Here is an 18,563-nt window from a genome sequence, read left to right on the forward strand (position 1 = left end):
TCATTAAGTGCATAGTAATTACATAAATTGCAAAAAAGTGCAATAAACTACAAAAAAATTTAAAATCGTTTTTGTTTTTTTAACATATATTTCTAGTTAGAGAAATTTAAGAGGTTTATCCCTCAAAACTGTAAATACAAAAAAGTTGCACAAACTAGTTTCCCACCACAGGAAATTTATTTTAAGTGTCTTCATAGTTTTATTTTTGAGATACACTAATTTTCATATACTGCAGGAAAAACAAAAAAATATATTATAGTGCAAATTTGCAAAATAACAGCATATGCATCAAAATAAAATATTTCCAGCAGTGCAATATGAGTCCTAAGCATCCCAGAAACGACACAGAAAGTCATAAAGTCAAACATAACTTTTAAAAACACAAGTAGAGGCTCATATGGCCACGAAGGTAAAAAACTACATTTCCGCAATGTACGTCACTTCCGGTTTCGGGCAGTTCATGCCGGACATGCGATAGTTCACGCTGATGGACGTAGGAAGTGTTACAAACAGCTGATCGGATCGGCAAAGCGTGTTTCTGGAATATTATGTTTTTGTTGCTGCAAGTGCTTTTTATGCAGTTTTTGCAAAGCTATATGTGGAAGGAAACTGTGACTTAGGACAAGCTGATGGCATAAGATGTAAGTACAACTCCTCCGGCTTCATATGCAAAAAAAATTATTGCGCTAGCTTACGTGGTTGCAGTGCTACGGGATTTAAAAATAGTTACGCAAAATGGAGCGTGTCCGCTCCGACCGGCTTTAAAGGGTTAATAGGTCAAAACTCTTATTCGCCTTATAGTTTCCAGTATTATTGAGCCCACAAAATGTCCTAAATACAACAGATATCCTCTTCATATTGTAGGTTGAAAAAAGCAGCTCTGGTAAAAGCTGCAAACAAATCAATTTTGAACTTTGACCATCAATATCATGGGTTATCTAACAGTTTTAACAAGAACACTGAACAAATTTAATGCCTATGAGGTACAGTTACAAAAATGGCACTAACATTAGAGCAGCCAAAAACACCACATAGACAAATTAATTGAGCTAAAACTTAATCTTACAAAATTACGGAGCAGGATCACTGACTGCTCAGGTGTTTCGTGCATGAAAGTCCTCTCTGGCATTAACAGCACAAAAACTGTGCACCAGGAGCTTCGTGGCATGGGCTTCAATCCAAAGGTGTAACGTGTTATTTGCCCTATAGAGTAGCTCACAGTTAATACTGAATAATGTTTTGTTTGAAACCCTCACCTGTATTACACATGACATTTTTGGCTTTTATTAATACTACCTAAACCCTTTTTCAGTACAGCTGGATGATACAGTAGTAGAGAGTTGCCATCCTTAATGCGAGCAGCGATCTAGTCAGTGAAAACATCAGTGTAGCCTTAAATGAGCAATTTCATATAAACTCTGTTGAACCCTTCAACAAATTAAAGAGGAAAAGGCCCAGTACTAATTTGAGTAGGTAAAGAAAGTCTATTACAAGTCTACCACAACTACTGACAGTCATCTGAGAGCAGTGTCAGGTCCAGTGGGATCTCCGAGTATAGCATTGTTGCTTGGAATACACAGTGTTTTATCACACACATCACTTTTTAGTAGAGGTGGATGGAAACACAACTAGAGCTTCAGACAACCTTAACCTGAGGTCTAATGAGTCAAAACACCAGTATGGACATGCAGAGCCTTTATTTAATTTAGCATACCATTACATGTGTGTGCTGGTGCATTGGGTGTGACTTTCTAAGCCCCTAAAACCATTTTGTTAAAGTCATTGTAACATGTTTGTTATAAATTTCTAGTCTCCATGGCTAACCCTGAAAACACAAAGTGATTTCATTAGTTTTTCTTTCTCAAACTTGACAAAAGACCAGAGTCAATTCTCTATTTTTTTAATAATAAAAAGACTTTACAACTGCAAGTCTCCACTTTTTTTCAGCCACATCCAGCCGTAACTACACCAAAAGCCTAACAGCAGGGAGCGCAAGTGACTTTGTTTGACCCCAGAGAAGAATTCAGGCCACATGAAACACAATCCGGTGATACAGCTGAGCCACTAAGTGAGAGTTAGAGAGAGACGATCAGCTGACAGTACATATCCACCTCTCACACTGACAGCACAGCAGAGGATCACATCTAATTAAATATTTTTGTTAGAGCAGATTTCCTACAACAACATTATGAAAGAAAAACTTTCTTGTCCTTGATTAACCTTGAAAACTGCGACTACGTTGTCGTTTCCAATCACACACTGGAAACATTGAGACTTTGCAGTTTAGTTCAAACATGTTCAGTATTTCACAGGTGGAGCAGACTGCCAAACAAAGGCACAGGAGGACGGTTTGTGCAGCCAACCTACCTGCACACGAACGCACCATCACACCTAACTTCATTCAGTTTACACTTGAAACCTCAAACAGAAAGACTGGATAACTCACGGTCAAAACTATGTGGACACCCCTGTTACATTAATTCTTGATGTCTCCCCATTTTTTAAGATGTTGTCCAGGAAGATTTTAAGCCGCCTGCAGTGATACTAAAACACAAATCTATTAGTGACATTCAGCACTGATAATAAGGTGAAAATTTCTGGCCTATGATTGGTCTTCCAGTTAATCCCACAGATGCTGGATAAATGGGGTAAACAATTTCTTTGGTTCTTTGGTGCATTGGCTTCGTATTGGGAAAACGACATGTTTAAAGTTTAAAGGGCCACTGGGCTTGCAATACGCTGGAGGATAGCTTGATGTTGTGGCACAAAAACACTGATAAAGCTGGTGTGGCTTAGCTCAAACTGTGAAAAATGGCTGTCTGGAATAGTTTTTGCTTGGGCTGCCAGCTCACATTGTTTCCACAATTGTCATATTACATCCATACCTGCATGTCTAAAACTGCAGCTTCATTTTAGCCAAGAATCTATCATTTAAATAGCTGCCAAAGACTAACTGCAGGTGAAGACCCAAGAACAGAATAATTAACGACTTAATACTGAAAAAATAATAATCAAACTATTAAAACGTATTACTTAAAAAAAATCCTTCTGTTGAAGATAAAGCTCCCGCAACCCTCACACCAGTGTACGTGCAACTAAAGAGAACTCCCTGTAAACCATTTAAATCATGAGCTTCTTTCAGCCGCACATTTTATTAAGAGCAACACATTCACTACATTCACCATGGGATCATTACAGACACGACCAAACATGTCAGGATTTCAAGGGGCACACCTTTATCTGCAGGGAGATGTTTTCCTGGGTGTGCAGAGTTTTATATCAGCAGCAGCCCGACACACACACACACAGACGCACACACACACAGACGATGCTATGTCACAGCTCTGCAACAATGAAAAGAAAAAACTTGGCAGTAATAAACACATAAGCATCCGTCCCCATGCAAACAGATTCATGTGAAGAAACAGCCTGAAACCATGTTTTCAGAGTGTGACAGACTCTGAAATACAGCCAGAAGCAAAACCTGAAGGCAAACTGACAGATCAGGTGAAAAGGTAACGGAAACATGCAGGTCAACAGGTGAACATACGCAACCTGCAAACCTGGGCTCAGCACATTTTGACAGAACCTTTAGTAAAGGGGTGCAGACAAACCCCAGGGTTTTTATATACGTATATATTCCAGTTAGGTAATACTTCGTTTTTTCTCTTTGCCCACTTGCTAATTTGTTTCCTTTTTAATTGCTTTTCACCGTCCCTTTCACTCAGCCACTAGAAACCTTTCAGTTATATTTAGGCACAATTCATTTTTGGCTTAAGATATTCATCTTCACACAACACTAGTTGTGTTGATATATTATAACCAGGAAGGTACTGGCCCTTCTCATTAATGCTAAACCGGACCTCCTGCATAACTGAGACAGACCAGCAGCTTTGATGGAATAAAAATAACCTGTCCCAACAAACAGAACCAAAAAAGTCACTCCAATTACATTAACCCAATAATGGCAGCAAAAATGTTCTCAATTTGACTGCTTGTAAGTCACAGGACTTGTCCAAAAGCTCTAAGTGGCTGTAACTGCTCCAACGAGTCAAACAAAACAACGAAGACATAAAAGAGCAACGCAATTAACTTCTCTGGCCAGAAAAAGAAAATAAGTAAAAGCAGAGAATGGTGAGTGTTATCGTTCTGCGTCCACTAAGAGCTTCACTTGTAAACCACACACACTCAATACTGTAATCATTTACAGCCATACAAGTAAACAAATTAATAGATGTATACAGCTTAAGAAACACACCTGTGTCCATTTTAAAATAATCTACAGACGTTAATACTGCATTAAAATACACATTCAGTCTTCTTTTTACAGTAAGCATGCACGAATATATGCTACAGTATCAAATATGCAATTAGTACACAGGAACACACTCACACACACTCAAGCAATTAAAATTTAACTAGATACATATACAGTATGTATGAATGCACTTATGTTCCTCTCCACACACACGCTGCATCCACACACACACGTACACCCAGCCAGCCTGGCGCGGTATCAGAGCTCACCAGGTCGTCCAGGATGGTGACGGGGAAATCGAACATGCACATCTTGACAGGCTGAGCGAGCGCTCTGTGCAGGCTGAACAGGGATTTGGCTTCCATGCTGTGCCCTGAACGCACCGTGCAGCCAACGCTCGACTGCACGCAACCACAACAAAAACACAAATAAAACCAGAAGAAAAAATGAAAAAGGAGGAGCTCCCCAGTCTGGCTGCTCGCTTCGCAGTCCTATCACAGAGGACTGCAAAGAAATCCACCTCAAAGAAACCCCTCCACCTCCTTTTCCCCAAACACCAACAACCATCCACTCCCCTTCCTCTTCCTCTTCTCGCCTTTCTTCCCCTCCTTCTCCTCCTCACCAAGGAGCGTCTAACTGTCAGCAGCTGCTCTCTCGTCTTTCCGTCCGTCCTCTGGGGGTATTGCCCAACACCACTCAGCTGTTTTGCCACGACCGCAGTGCTCTCACATTCAGACGGAGGTGCTCGGACTCGCCACCGAACCAAAGCACACGTCTGCCCGGAAAAAATAAAACCTCGCCAAATGAAATAAAATGCAGCAAGTACACAGAGGGTCCTCCGAGTTGCTGTCTGACTCGCTTCTGCTTCATTATGCTGCAGCGATTTAATCAGGAGAGAAGGACCAGCTCTGTTTTGCTCCTGTAGTGCCAGACGGTCTGTGTGAGCCCATTAAAGATGAAGCAGGGTGACTGCTTCAGAGGCTGATGTATGAATCAGACTCTCTTCTCATTAATGTCGCTGGTAAATGTGAAGGCACGCATTCTGCTGAGTTACCAGCCCTTATTCTAAAACTTATTTTTCTTTTACGGGTTTGATGAGAGTCTAAAAGTCTGAAGATCTTTTCAACAGGATGTTAGCAAAGTCCTTTCTCTCTCTCTCTTTTTTTTGGGGTTGGATTTTAGTGTTAAATTTTATGTTTGATGGTCTCTTTGCTGTGCTCCTTCACTGCACGTGGGCAGCACTGACTTTTGCAGATATTTTCAACAATGCAATTTTAGCTTTATTGCTGCAGAATTTACATTAACTCACATTTAACTTGACTTACTGCAAATACAACCTGAAACTAAAAAACAGCATGTGTGCCTCAAACCTGCAACATGCAGTTGATGCCTCTAGTATAACAAAGACTTCATAGAAATTTATGGTAAAAATGACCTAAATGTTCTCTTGACCTCAGTAAACATTTTCCTGATGGGTTTATGATCTTTGGCACTAGTCTTACTGAATGCAACAATTATTATTAGACTCAAAGATAATGATACCGCAGAATGCTTTAGGGCGTGGCCACTTTGTACTTAAAAAAACATTATTGTTGTCAAATATACAAATTTATCAAACTGGATGTCAAATAAAAGGACAACAAAACAAACTAATCAAAATCTCCAAGCCCATAAACTGGAGTTCCTAAAATGGAAACATGAGGATGGCTCCAAAAAGTGTCCCCATGTCACGATCTAACTAAACATGTTTACCTGGTACAAAACATTGGTTTTGGCCTCTATGCAGAGTTTACCCCTTTCCAATGACTGTAGGGGAAAACTGGAGTCAGGGGCATGGACACTATTGACTGGGCCTCATTGTCCCTGAACTTGACCTCTCAACTACATTTGTGTTGTTGGTGCCTTTTGGAGCATTTTAATGTCTTTCTTGGACGGTATAAGCCATCCAAAAAATTGACTGAGTAGTTTTTTACTTAGCACTAATTAGCAGGTATTTGCGTCATTCTACTTTTATACCTGTAGAGTGTGTGGATGGAGTATGCTAGAATTAGCTGATAATTAAACTCTCCACCCTCTCCAAATATGCTCACTTCTGGCTTCATTAAACCAGCAAATGTTGAAGCTTTGAAGCTAAATTACTGAGCAGCACCATGAAAATGTCACCGATTATCACTTGAAACGAGGAGGTGTCAGACGACAGTCTGTGAATCAGCTCTATCTGACAGTGGAGGAGACACATGGGCCGATTATCTGCTCGTTTATTGATCCATGAGGTAATTACAAGCTTGTTATTGAAGCTGCGGGTTACAAACAAAAAGAAGTAAAAGTAAAGTATTCAGTTTAAACTAGAGCGGAGCGGCTGAGATAAAACAAACCTTTTCAGGACATATTCTCAGAGTGTCTTTCATGTTTTTATTTGCTGTGTGTAGGTGCAGGTTTCCCCACAGCAGCAGGATTGATTCAGAGCCCACCGGGAACCATCTCGCCTCCAGCTGGACTCCGTATTGACATTCTGATATAATATCTTTGTCGTGTTTGCAGCCTGAACATTAAGGCTTTAATGTGCTTCTGCAAAGACTCAAAATACCTCTTGTGAAAGTCGCTGTATGTAGGTCACACGGCTGTTACCCTAAATGGCTGAAATGCTGATAGAAAGGAAGCAAGTCTGCTTTGACGTGAAAAAACAGGGTTAGCGTTGTGAAGACACGTTTTGTTTCTGAAAGTCTTTCATTTTTTCTCATGCATTTTTTGTAGACCTATCACATGCATGTGATTCGGCAGATTATGGTATTCTGGTAGAAAAGATATGCTCAGCTGGCTTAGATCAACAGCACATTAAATGGTTTTATTCTTGTATTTCTGGTACAACTCAGACAGTAGTCTCCAAAGGTTTCACACCTCCTGCAGATGTTCCACAAGGATATTCTCCTGGTCCACTTTTATTCACCTACAAACTGCAGCCATCGAGCTACAGGCAGTTCTTTTTCTACACTTTAGAAAAAGAAATCAGGAGATGAACAACCAAACTTGGCGCACAGGTATATGTTAGGCCCCTGAAGGTTCTTATTTACATCAGAAATTATGATGTAATCATGGTGCCTAGCAGTCATAGCCAAGAGCCTAACGTATTATTTATATCAACAAAACTTCCGTCCATCCATTTTCTTCCACTTATTCTGGGTTTCTTCCAGGTCACAGGGGTGTATAAGTGCACATGGCACCAAGAAAACCCTAGACTGCGGGTCGATTTTCTAATCACTGGGAACGCCAGGCAGAGGCTCCCATTTCCGAGATCTTCAACTCCCACCTTCAGCAGAGCTTTAACAGCAGTCCGAGAGAGACTGGGGACACCGAGTCCAAATAAACCATGTTCAGCACCTCCATTGTTGAAGCTGCTGCACTGAGCTGCAGCCACAAGGTGCTCGGTGCCTTTCACCGTGCTAACGCCCAAACTAAATGGTTGACTCCGGTGGTGAATGGAACCATTAGGCAGAAAAAGGAGTCCTATCGGGCTTGGTTAACCTGTGGGACTTCGGAGGCAGCCGATAGGTCCTGACAGGCCAAGCGGAGCGCAGCTCGGGCAGTGGCTGGAGCAAAAATTCATGGGAGGAGTTTGGAGAGGCCACGGAAAAAGAATTTCAGACTGCTTCGAAGAGATTCTGGCAAACCATCAGGCGACACAGGAGGGAAAAGTGGTGCTCTACCTAAACTACACCGCACTGTGTATAGTGCAGGCAGAAAGAATACTTTACCACATCTGCTAAATGTATCACATCTCATGCATTTCAGAAAAATTCTAATCAGACATAAGTTTGTTCTAAACTCTGATAAGACTGAGTGCATGTTAAAATGATCCAGCCTATGGTTTATATTGTATGTTATATTCATAGTTACAAAAGTGAAACTGTTGACTCTTAAAGATATTTATGGTGGTGTTGTTTATATGGAAAAAAGCACTTGATTCTTTCTGTTACAGCGTACTGGTTTTATTTCAGTTCAGGGGTTTATTTCATTGAAGTATAAGTTTACATGTATCTGCAGTTATTCTTACACATGCTTATTTAAAACTGTGAACATGTATAATGTGTCTTTGTATTATTTGTCTGACTCTATATTATTGCACATCCTTTGTGCACAGGTCACTCTTGAAATAATAATCGCTGGTTTTGAGGAACTTGAAGAATTATAGCAGGGTCTACCTTATAGTATAAAGCATCCTTAGGCAACTGCTGTTGTGATTTGGCACTGTATAAATAAAACTGAATTGAATTGAGTAGAAAATTTGAATTGATTTAAAAAGTGCTGAATTCAATGATCCTCAACATGGAGATTTAAAAGTACAGCAGCCAGTAAAGATGAGGAACTGCCGCTGCTTTTTAAAAACACTATTAAGAAGTAAAAGAAGTAGCAAAGAAGCTGAAGGAAAAGAGAGCGAGAGGGCCTGAAACACCACTGGGAACTGCTTTCAGATGCAGAGACCGTCCCACGGATGAATACTGTAGGAGAGCGGTTGTCATGGAAACAGGGAGGCAAAGCTGGCTCTTCATAGGGCTATATAAGATAGACCTCCTCCTCCTCCTCCTCCGTCTATAGATACACAGCCAGGACAGGAAGCCAGAGTGTAACCTGCAGCTCGGCTTCCTGCGGACTCAGACAAAGACAGGACGGGCGGTGCAGGTACACGAGAAGTCAGTTCATCCGAGACACGACTACAGGGTGCAAACCTGTTATTACAGCTAAACGCTGCTTTTAGACAAATGATTACAGATTACAGAACAACAACAACAACAACAGTACTTGTTCTGACTTCTTAACACGAGACTTTCAAGGAAAGATCAAAAGAAACATGTAAACAGGAAAATATAACCTTTATGTTTGTTTGTTTCTATTCTTTGCTCAGGAGACTGAGCAAAGAATAGAAACAAACAGAAATTATCTATTGAAAACTGGCCTGTAACCTAGTTTAAATCAAGAAGATCTTTAAGACCCTGTCAAGGACAGGGTAAATCTGGTCCTTCACACTTTTTAAACTGATCTAAATATAATTTTTTGCTCCTCACAACTTTCAACAACATTAATGGTAATAATCTGCAAATTAATAAAAATGTTTTAATCTTATCTGATTTTCTCTGAGCATAAAAAGAGGTCGTATCTATTTGATATGAGATCATTTTTGTTTTGTAAACATCAAATTTGTCATTTTGATGTTCGCATCCACAATCCAGAGGGTTAGGCTTATTGTGCTGCTGACAAGAAACAGGCTTCAGAAAGTCAATGAACTGAAAAGAGAACTACAGAACAATATGTGTCTTTGAAGCTAATTTCAAAATGATGGAGATGTAAAGACAAGTTTCACTTTTATGTGCAGGCAGTTTTATAGCTGAAGGTTTGGCTAAGATTATTTTAATGACACTAAACATTCACTTTTTTCATTTTTTTTATTAAACCAACCCTTTCATATATTTTCTGTCATGCTATACTTATTTTTATAGAGCTATTCTAGTTTATTTAAGCTATTTCGTTTTAGGCTATATTCAATATTTTGGCTGCTGGGATAAATAAACATTGTTTTAAGTTAATGAGGAGGTTTGGGCAATGTGCTCATCCTATGAGATACATAAAGGATATAGCCATCATAACATGCTTCAGAAAAAATGATTAGGTATTTTACGCTCACTCTTTCTCTGTCAGACAGAGCTGAACTGTAAAAAAGCGATCTACATACCTACCCTCACCTATAGTCACGAGCTTTCTCCTAAGGGTGGCTGGCTTCTCCCTTAGAGACAGGCTGAGGAGTTCAGTCATTTGATAGGAATACAGACTAGAACTGCTACTCCTCCACATCAAAAGGAGCCAGTTAAGGTGGTTCGGGCATCTGACACGATGCCTCCTGGGTGAAGTGTTCTGGACACGTTCTAGCAAGAGGAGGCCCGGGCCAGATCCAGGACATGCTAGAGAGATTTTATCTCTCAGCTGGCCTGGGATGCCTGGGTGTTTCCCCGGCAAAGCTCGAGGAGAAGGCTAGGCTGGGGAGAGAGAAGGAGAGATCTGGGCTTCTATGCTTAGATAGATGAGCAGATAAGCGTGAGAAAATGGACTGATGGATAGATGGACAGGATGGTTGGAAGTTATGGAAGGCAAAAAGAATGTGTGGCAGGTGATTTCACTTAGAAAACACAAGAACCAATCAGTAATGAGAAAAAGATGTCAGGAGGTGGAAAAGGAAAGGGGTGAATCTTATGTGTTCAACTTCCTGCACAACTATGACACTGTCATATTTAGGCTGCAAAGAACTTGTAAACATATCTTCAAGGTCAAAAATTAAAATTCATTATTTTGCTTTTACGTCAGGATTTATTTGCTTTTACAAAATGTTCCATTCCACCCCTTAACTGTCACATCAGGCTTGTGAAACAGGTGGTTGTGAGTTGGCTCCATGGTAGAACTGTGATCAAATATATTCCTTTGGTTAACTAAATGTTATAAAAGTTAATTAAACCATTACCCCCTAAAAAGTTAAGAGCTTTATGTAAATCAAACTGTACTTGAAAAGGCATTAAATATGAGTCATTTGAATGATGTCTTCCTATGATGAAGAGAGAGAGGTGCTAAAAGGAAAGCAGAACATTAGATCAGAATGACTTTAAGGTTTTCAGGCTCATGTGCAGACCGGTGCTCTGATACATATGAAATACATGAAAGGTTTAAAAAAATATTTTGTACAGTTGTGAGACAAACATTTAAGTACTTATGTAAAAGTTGGAATCGTGCAAAGGTTTTAGCATTAAAATGTACTAAAAATACTTGAACATACTCATAATGCAGAATCATATTCATAATATTATTGGATTAGAATCATTGATTCACTCCTTGGTATATAACTTAAATCTGATTGCTGGAGACAGCTTACACTGCTCATTTAATGCTTTGCAGATTTATCTATAATATAACAGCATCATATATTGGCAGGTTTATTTCTGCAGAGTGGCATGGAGTGCAAAGTACAAAACCTGCATCCAAATTATAATGGGGTAGAAGAAGAAAGTAGTATAAGGATAGGCACCGAATGCAATGGTAATCCAACCAATCACAGCTTTGAGTTCCTTTTTTGGGAGCAATCAGGCTGAAGTAACAAATAATTCTTATTCTTAATGTCAGCAGCCTGATTACACATTGAAATAAGAGTTTAAGGTTACTGAAATACCCAGTTTGTTCTTAGTCTTTTGGAAAACACAGCAGGAAGGCGACGCCGGTTGTGCAGGACAGAACGAGGATTTCACTCATAATTGTAGGGCTGTGCGATATGACCGACATAAGACATCTATCGTCCCGATAACGATATAAATTACAAAATTTTAACATTTTCTGTAAATTCTGTGAATCTCGGGCAGCTCGACTTACGTGAAGTGTTTCCAGCTGGGCGTCGAGTAGCTGGAGTCGAGTGTTTTAACCGATGCATGAAGCTATACATTTTTAGACATAAGTTGTAACGGCCGCCGTTTTCTTTGTGAGTATTTATTACACGGCGTGCTGCGGGGAAAAACCTGTTCTAACGTTTGAGTCTAAGGTTTATTTTTAGGCACCTGACGCCTCTTTTTTGTTTCTCATCCGTAAATACTCTGCATACTTTTTCACGTGATTCAGTTTATTTTGAAAAGTCTCAACAGGATCTTGAGCTTTATTGTGAAAGGTTTATGTGGAAAATAAACAAGCGGACACGCGATGGTGTTACCGTCGTTGTTGCTAACGACAACGCATAAAAACAGGCGCTTGTCTGTCGGTAGTGTGGTTATATTAAATATAAGAGAAAGAGAGAACTTTAAGAAATGAATATAGCCACTACAGCGACCATCAAAAGTGTAAAAATAATATTGCCGTAAACAGTTTATTTTGCGACGCCACAAAACAAACGATATATCGAACAGCCCTACATAATTGTGACTTAAAGTAGATCCGTGCCAACTGTAAACTGTATGTGTGACCATGTGCACAAATAGAAAGTTGACTTTTTCTCTAAGAGTGTAGCCTTGTACACTTCAGAGCTCATCCTGCTACTTTTTTCGGCAGTCACATGATCAACAAACACCAGTGACCCAGTTCCTCTGACACATACATGCCCATGCAATAACAATCCCTCCTCTGAGTTTGACAGATGATGTGATATGCTTCATATCATGAGCTGTTTCTCTCCTTCTCCCTGCTTTACTCCTCCCATCATTCTGGTCCAAGTTCATATTAGCTTCTTCTGTCCAAAGAGGAAGGAACTGGCTTTTTAGCAGGATTTTTGAAATGAAGCCTAAAGCCAAAATGACTAAATAAGTTCAAGGAGCCTCTATGATACTTGGATGATAAACCATGGAAGTAATTCTGTAATAATTCTCATGCACTTTAAATGTCTTCAGCTGTTTTTCATGAGCAGGACAGTTTCTGGAATCTTTCTGTTGGGCTTACTTTGTTTCTTTCAGCCTCCTTCACTTGCATCAGCGTCTCTTTTGACCTCATACTAAGAGTTCCAGTGAAAAGACACCATTTACTCATTGCTGTCATGCAACAACAGTAAAGCTCATTAGTCAACGATGTCCACTTACTTTTGAACCTCAGAAAATGGGGGGTGGTGTATAAAATGCCTGCCTAACAAAGTTAATGCAATACCTTTTTACCCTCCCTGAATTAAAGCGGAAAGTCAGTACTTCCACTATGGAGGTGTATGGAGCAAAAACTACAAAAAAAGAAGTGTCACCGTTCAAAAACTCATGGCTCTAACTGTATACAGATAGGAAAGAAAATACTAAAAATATAATCTATCTATCACATATGATTCCTAAGAGCAGAGACAGGCATACAAAGAAATTTCCGGACTCTTCTGCCTGTTCTGTATCCTGAAATCATCTTGTTTCTGGCCTGCAGAGTCTCTGGATGGAAAAATTTGCCTTCACTCAGCATGAACACGCCTGCAAATGATTACAGTGTCTACACACTCAAATCTAATCCTGTCACAAACATGGACAAATGTTGGCAGCCCTGACACAAAAATTCGAGCTGTTTGCTGACCAAACAAAAACAGAGTGGGGCAAAACAAGTGTCATCAACGAGTGGAAATGTTACACAGCTCCTGCACTTTGCAACACTATTCATACACTTTGCCCAGCAGTGCAAAAAGGCTTCTTCAGAAAAGAGATTTCAAGGACAAGCCCTTCCTCTACATAAATGAAAAAAAGGAGAAAAGAAAAGAAAAACCCCGAGGACTAAAAACTGGAGAAAAAAAGTCTGATTCTTGTCACATTCCATCAGACAAAGAAGTCCGATATGCTTGGAGTGAAGTCAAGCTCAAGAATGGAGTGGTTTGTGCAGAAAATGGAGCGACAGAGAGGCTTACAGCTTTATCTGCGATTCCTACAATAGTACAAAAAAACCAAAACTGGGAGTGCAAATAAATGTTTCAGAAGCAGATAAACATCAATAATACCAGCAGCAGGAAGCAGGATTTACATGGAGGAGACAAAGAAGAATAAGGGTGTTTACAGTAAAATCCAGGCAGTGAGAGCTGAGGGTTAAACGCAGCCTTTGAACGGAGGCGGTGGGAAGCCTCACATCCATCCTGCTCGCCTCGCAGACAAAGCTCAGCAGTGACCTTTGACACAGATTCATCGGGTTTACTTGATGATTTCTAGCATGGAAAAATTATAGAAACAACACAGTGAGGCTGTAACCCTGTCTTACAGTTATGAGCTGGGACTTTTAATAGAAAAGACAAGAAAATACCATGACAGCATCAAATCACAGCAACCTCTCCCACTAAAAGAGAGGCCTTTTCTTTTAGTTAAATCAGCGGGAAGCTGCAAAATATATTTAATCCTGATAATGAACATGACACGGCTTATTGAGACTAATTAAGATTCTGAAAACAGTGCTTCTAACTATAATTAATGGAAACACCGACACAAGTCCAAACAGGCTTGCAATCAACTTGCCCAACATATTCTTTTTAGCTAGACTTTAGGCCAAAGTTTATATCGAACTCTGGGCCTCTCTGAGCTGACTGGTTGTAACTGACTGACTTTTATACCATTATTAGAATCATAAAATATTTTTACAAAAAGTAACACAAACACCTGCATACAATTCAGATTTTCCAGCTCACGCCTTTAGACACCAGGAGAGTAAACACTGCAAAAACAAAATTAATCAACAGGAACAATTTAAGGAAACTGATTAACTTCCCACTGAGTGACTGAAAGAATTAAAATCAGACACACCTCCTCACATCTCTGACGGTAAGATGTAACATTAACGCTCTGTTTATGGAAGCAAACAAGAGGAAGTAACTCCACCAACATCCCGTCAACACCACCTCCTGCCCTCCGTTCTTGGACAGATAAGATTATGAGTTCTATTGGTTGAAGGACATTTCCTGAAGCAAGTACCAAGAGGCAACAACAAGCAGAAAACTATCACTAAAAATAACTCATACTTCAGTTTATAAGCCTAGGAGACAAACAAGCATCTGCCTACTAGTTTTAAAAACTGTTCAGTGAAATTTTTGGCCAATAATGTAACCATAGACACGTCTTTATTAGGATTTCTTATTTGCCACTTACATTTTAAGTGAATTTACTGAGGTATGTTCGGTTTTTATCCATTTTCCAACTTTAAACCTTCAATATCTAATTAATCTATTTGTCAGTTTGTTTGAAAAACTGTTAAAAAATAGGACAGTTATTTATTTATTTTTTGGTTGTTTATTTTATTTTATTTTATTTTACTGGAGATAAACATAGTGGTGAAAAAATATTGGTTGAATTGGTATTTTATAACAATTTTATCCATCCAGGACTTCATTCAATTCATACCTAACATTGTACAATAACAATTTATTTTTCCATGTAACAAAAGTTAATGTAACAAAATAAAAAAGACAAATGGCGGCATCAGGAGCGGATGCCTGACAAACTGTTATTTTAAATGTTGGTATTGGCCAAAAAATTCCCATTACAGCACGAGGGCTTGTTTGTTTACCTGGAACAAGAGCGAACATAAATAACACAAAAAAAAAGAAAGAAAAAATACATTGGTATCGCCACGAGCTTAATAAAATATCTGCACAGAAATCACAATCAGCGCATCCCAAATATTTTATAATGAAGATTTATTTGTTCTCCCAGGCACATGGGAGGGAATAAAAAACAAGAAAACAAAGAAAAAAACATCAGATATTATTTATTAGAATTGACCTGTTTAACAAGCAGTGACTTCCTAAAATTTTATAAGATTTGTTCCATAGAACAGAGGTGAATGTAAATATTAATAAAAAAATGAAAAGAAAATGTTGGCATCACAACTAGATATACTTTGGATTATTATTTTTGCCTGTTGGTATCTGCCAGAATTTCACAATTTGGTGCATCCCTAATAGTTTATAATTAATTTGCCTCCCAGAAACAAGGGTAACCCTGAATATCAACAAAACCAAAAGGGACTGAAAAAAATATCGGCATCAGAACCCGATATCTGTCAAAAAACATTGGTATTCATCTATGATTCCACAGTTGGTGAATCCCTAATCCTACTATAATGATTGTAAGATATGTGGTATATGTGTCTTAAGTGCCAGGTGGGCCAATCTGAACAAAACTTGGCACATATATAATATATATATCAAATATTAACATGTGTTTTTTTTTAAAAATGTTTTTATATTTTGATTTGTCTTCTACATTATGTTCACCATCCCCCTGCAAATGCAACATTACATACACCGTTTGTATTTTTTTTCCAAGTGTCAGGTTCAACATACTTAACTCATTCACTGCCATTGACGTCTATAGCCGTCAATGGCAGTGAATGAGTCAATGGGTTTAACTCATTCACTGCCAATGGCTGGCAGTGAATGAGTTAACATGGACCTAATTTAACAATAACAAAATTTTGTATCTGTGAAGAAATTCCATTTCAGTTGGGTAGGTGAGATGTTTAGAATTTTTCATACCATAATTACTGGTGACTCGAACAAATAATATAGTACAGATCTATTCTTTCCAGTCACGCAAGTGGGAATTAATAACAACAAACAAACAAACAAATAAATAAATAAATGATTGGGGGGATCAGATTTAGGTCCTAATTATTTTACAAAATGTCTTTATTGACCTAAAATTTCAAAATCGTGCAACCCTAGCTTCACAACATTGATAATGTCTTGTCAATTTAATCCCCCCAAAATCAAAAACACATTTAATTATTGTAAATGCTATGTCTTACATCTTTATATACAGTCTATGGCTTAAAGAGCAGCAGGAGAGAGAGTGGCAGAGAGAGGCAGACTTTAAGCCGGGGAGAAAGAGAGAGGGGGGGGATTATTATCATTAAAAATGTGCTGATCACCTGCATAAATTCGCCTTTACAGCCCGTTACTTCTATCAGATCACAGCTGTGGCAGGGGTGCAGCACGCGCCCCATGTAGCCTAATTACGATACGCAAATGAGCTCAGGTGTGCATTTAAATACGAACCCGCTGACTTCACGGCTCTGTGCTGATTTCTTACCTGTTTTTCCAGCATGATCATTCTCTCAGTATCATGACCTTCATGGAGTGAGTATCCATGCGAGTTCTGCTTCAGCGCTAGACACACTCCTCCTCAGCCAGCATCTCCACGGACGAGCGAGAAAAATGTAAAAAAATAAAAGGTACTAATGGCTAACTGGCGTTACCCTTTGGAGGTTAGGAGACCCCTGCGATGTTTTATCCTTGAGATAAATGTCCTCGGTGACTTCAGCATGTCTTCGCAAGAATAAAAAAAAAGGCGGGGGGGCATTAAAGGAGTGTTTATTCATGGAGGAAAACACATCGGTCAGTGAGCAGGGAGGGGAAAACGGGCAGCTAACGTTAGCGTGCTAGCGTTAGCCGGCTATGATCAGATTTTTATTTGTCTCCTCGTGCCTTCATCCCAGTCACGCTCCAAAAACCGCACGGGGACGGTGTCCTCCAGCTCAGGCGCTCCCGAGCGAATCCCTGCCGCCGTTACTCGACGGCGGCATCCCAGCGGAGCGAAGAGTCCGAGCGGAGAAGGATGCGATGTGGCTCGACCAGTGAAAATGGATGATGCTGGTAGTACTGCTGCCGCTGCTGGCTGAGGGGGATTCTCCGCTTTCAGCAGGGCAGCAGGACGGTCCTCTGCTGCTGCTGCTGCTGCGATCACAGAGAAAGTCGGAAAAACGACGCTCCTGAATGCACCACACGTAGACCGACGCATCCAGGGCAAAACAGGCGCTCCTGAACACACCTCAATTCAATTCAGTGCAATTCAGTTCAATTATGTAAATATTTTGCATTTAAAACACATTTATCAATTATTTAAAATAAAACAAAACTAACAACGACGATCTAAACACAAAGCCGTGTAAAACCTATGGCACGAGGGCCGGAAATAGCCCTTTAAAGGGGCAAACTTGGCCAGTGGATGTCTGTGTTAAAACTGCAGAGAAGTCGTCAGAAGTCCAATATTATTTACTGTTCAGTTCAATTTAATTTGTGATATCCCACATAATTCCACAGGTCTGGAAATATATATACTTAATTTATTCCAAAAGTTGAGAAAAATCCTGTCATAAAGCAGCTACAACACACACACAAAACAAAAACATTCAGCTCAGTAAAACAAAGGTGAATGAGGAATAATGTGAATATTAGCAAAACAAAATAAAAAGACAAAAAGGTATCTCTTTGCTATTGTTATTCAGTATCAGTTTTAGATCATTTTGCATCTATTTGTGTCTGTTTTATGTTCTTTATGGTTGCTTTTACAATTTAATTATTGTTTCCATCTTTGCAGTGACTCTTAGTCTCCACTTGGTTATTTTTAGCATCTCTTTATGGCGGTTTCGCATCCTGTTGTTTTCCATGTAGTTGTAATTTGCAGGTCTTTGTAGTCCTCTGAGGTCTGTGATGATGTCATGTTTGCATCTCTTGGTTTTACATCTGTATCTGTCTCCATCTCACCCTATCCCTATTCCCAGCATCTTCTTCTGCGTGCCCTCTGCACTACACCCATGAACCTCCTCTGGGGTGTTCCTCTTTTTCTCCTGTCTTACAGCTCCACATTTAACATCATTTATCTAGTAAAGTTACCATCTTTCATCTGCACATGTCCAAACCATCTCAACCTGACCTCTCTAACTTTATCTGCTTGTTTGTTTGTTTTTGTCTCTTTACAGTTATTTTATATCTCTTTGTGGTGATTTTGCCTTTCTCTGTTCATCATTTAGCGGTTTTGCATCTATTTGATGTCTTTTTACCCCCTTGGTTCCC

The 18,563-nt window shown here is 39.4% G+C and overlaps 1 protein-coding gene across 2 annotated transcripts in view; it reads right to left on the reverse strand.

Moving 5' to 3' along the window:
• Nucleotides 1-16,955, reverse strand: part of LOC146621796 (ral guanine nucleotide dissociation stimulator-like) — a 63,968-nt gene extending 47,013 nt beyond the window's left edge. The window contains exon 1 of one of the 2 annotated variants that reach the window (XM_085367539.1): nucleotides 16,801-16,955. In XM_085367539.1, the coding sequence (XP_085223665.1) occupies nucleotides 16,801-16,821 (21 nt within the window). In that variant the 5' untranslated portion in view covers nucleotides 16,822-16,955. Of the gene's footprint in view, nucleotides 1-4,527; nucleotides 4,789-16,800 lie in introns of those variants that run through there. The other variant, XM_085367537.1, reaches the window with a different exon arrangement.
• Between the last annotated feature and the right edge of the window lie 1,608 nt (nucleotides 16,956-18,563).

The sequence above is a fragment of the Diplotaxodon limnothrissa genome, linkage group LG12 (assembly GCF_057381915.1).
Source record: "Diplotaxodon limnothrissa isolate DT_005_m linkage group LG12, D_limnothrissa_male_GT1.1, whole genome shotgun sequence".
NCBI classification, from domain to species: domain Eukaryota; kingdom Metazoa; phylum Chordata; class Actinopteri; order Cichliformes; family Cichlidae; genus Diplotaxodon; species Diplotaxodon limnothrissa.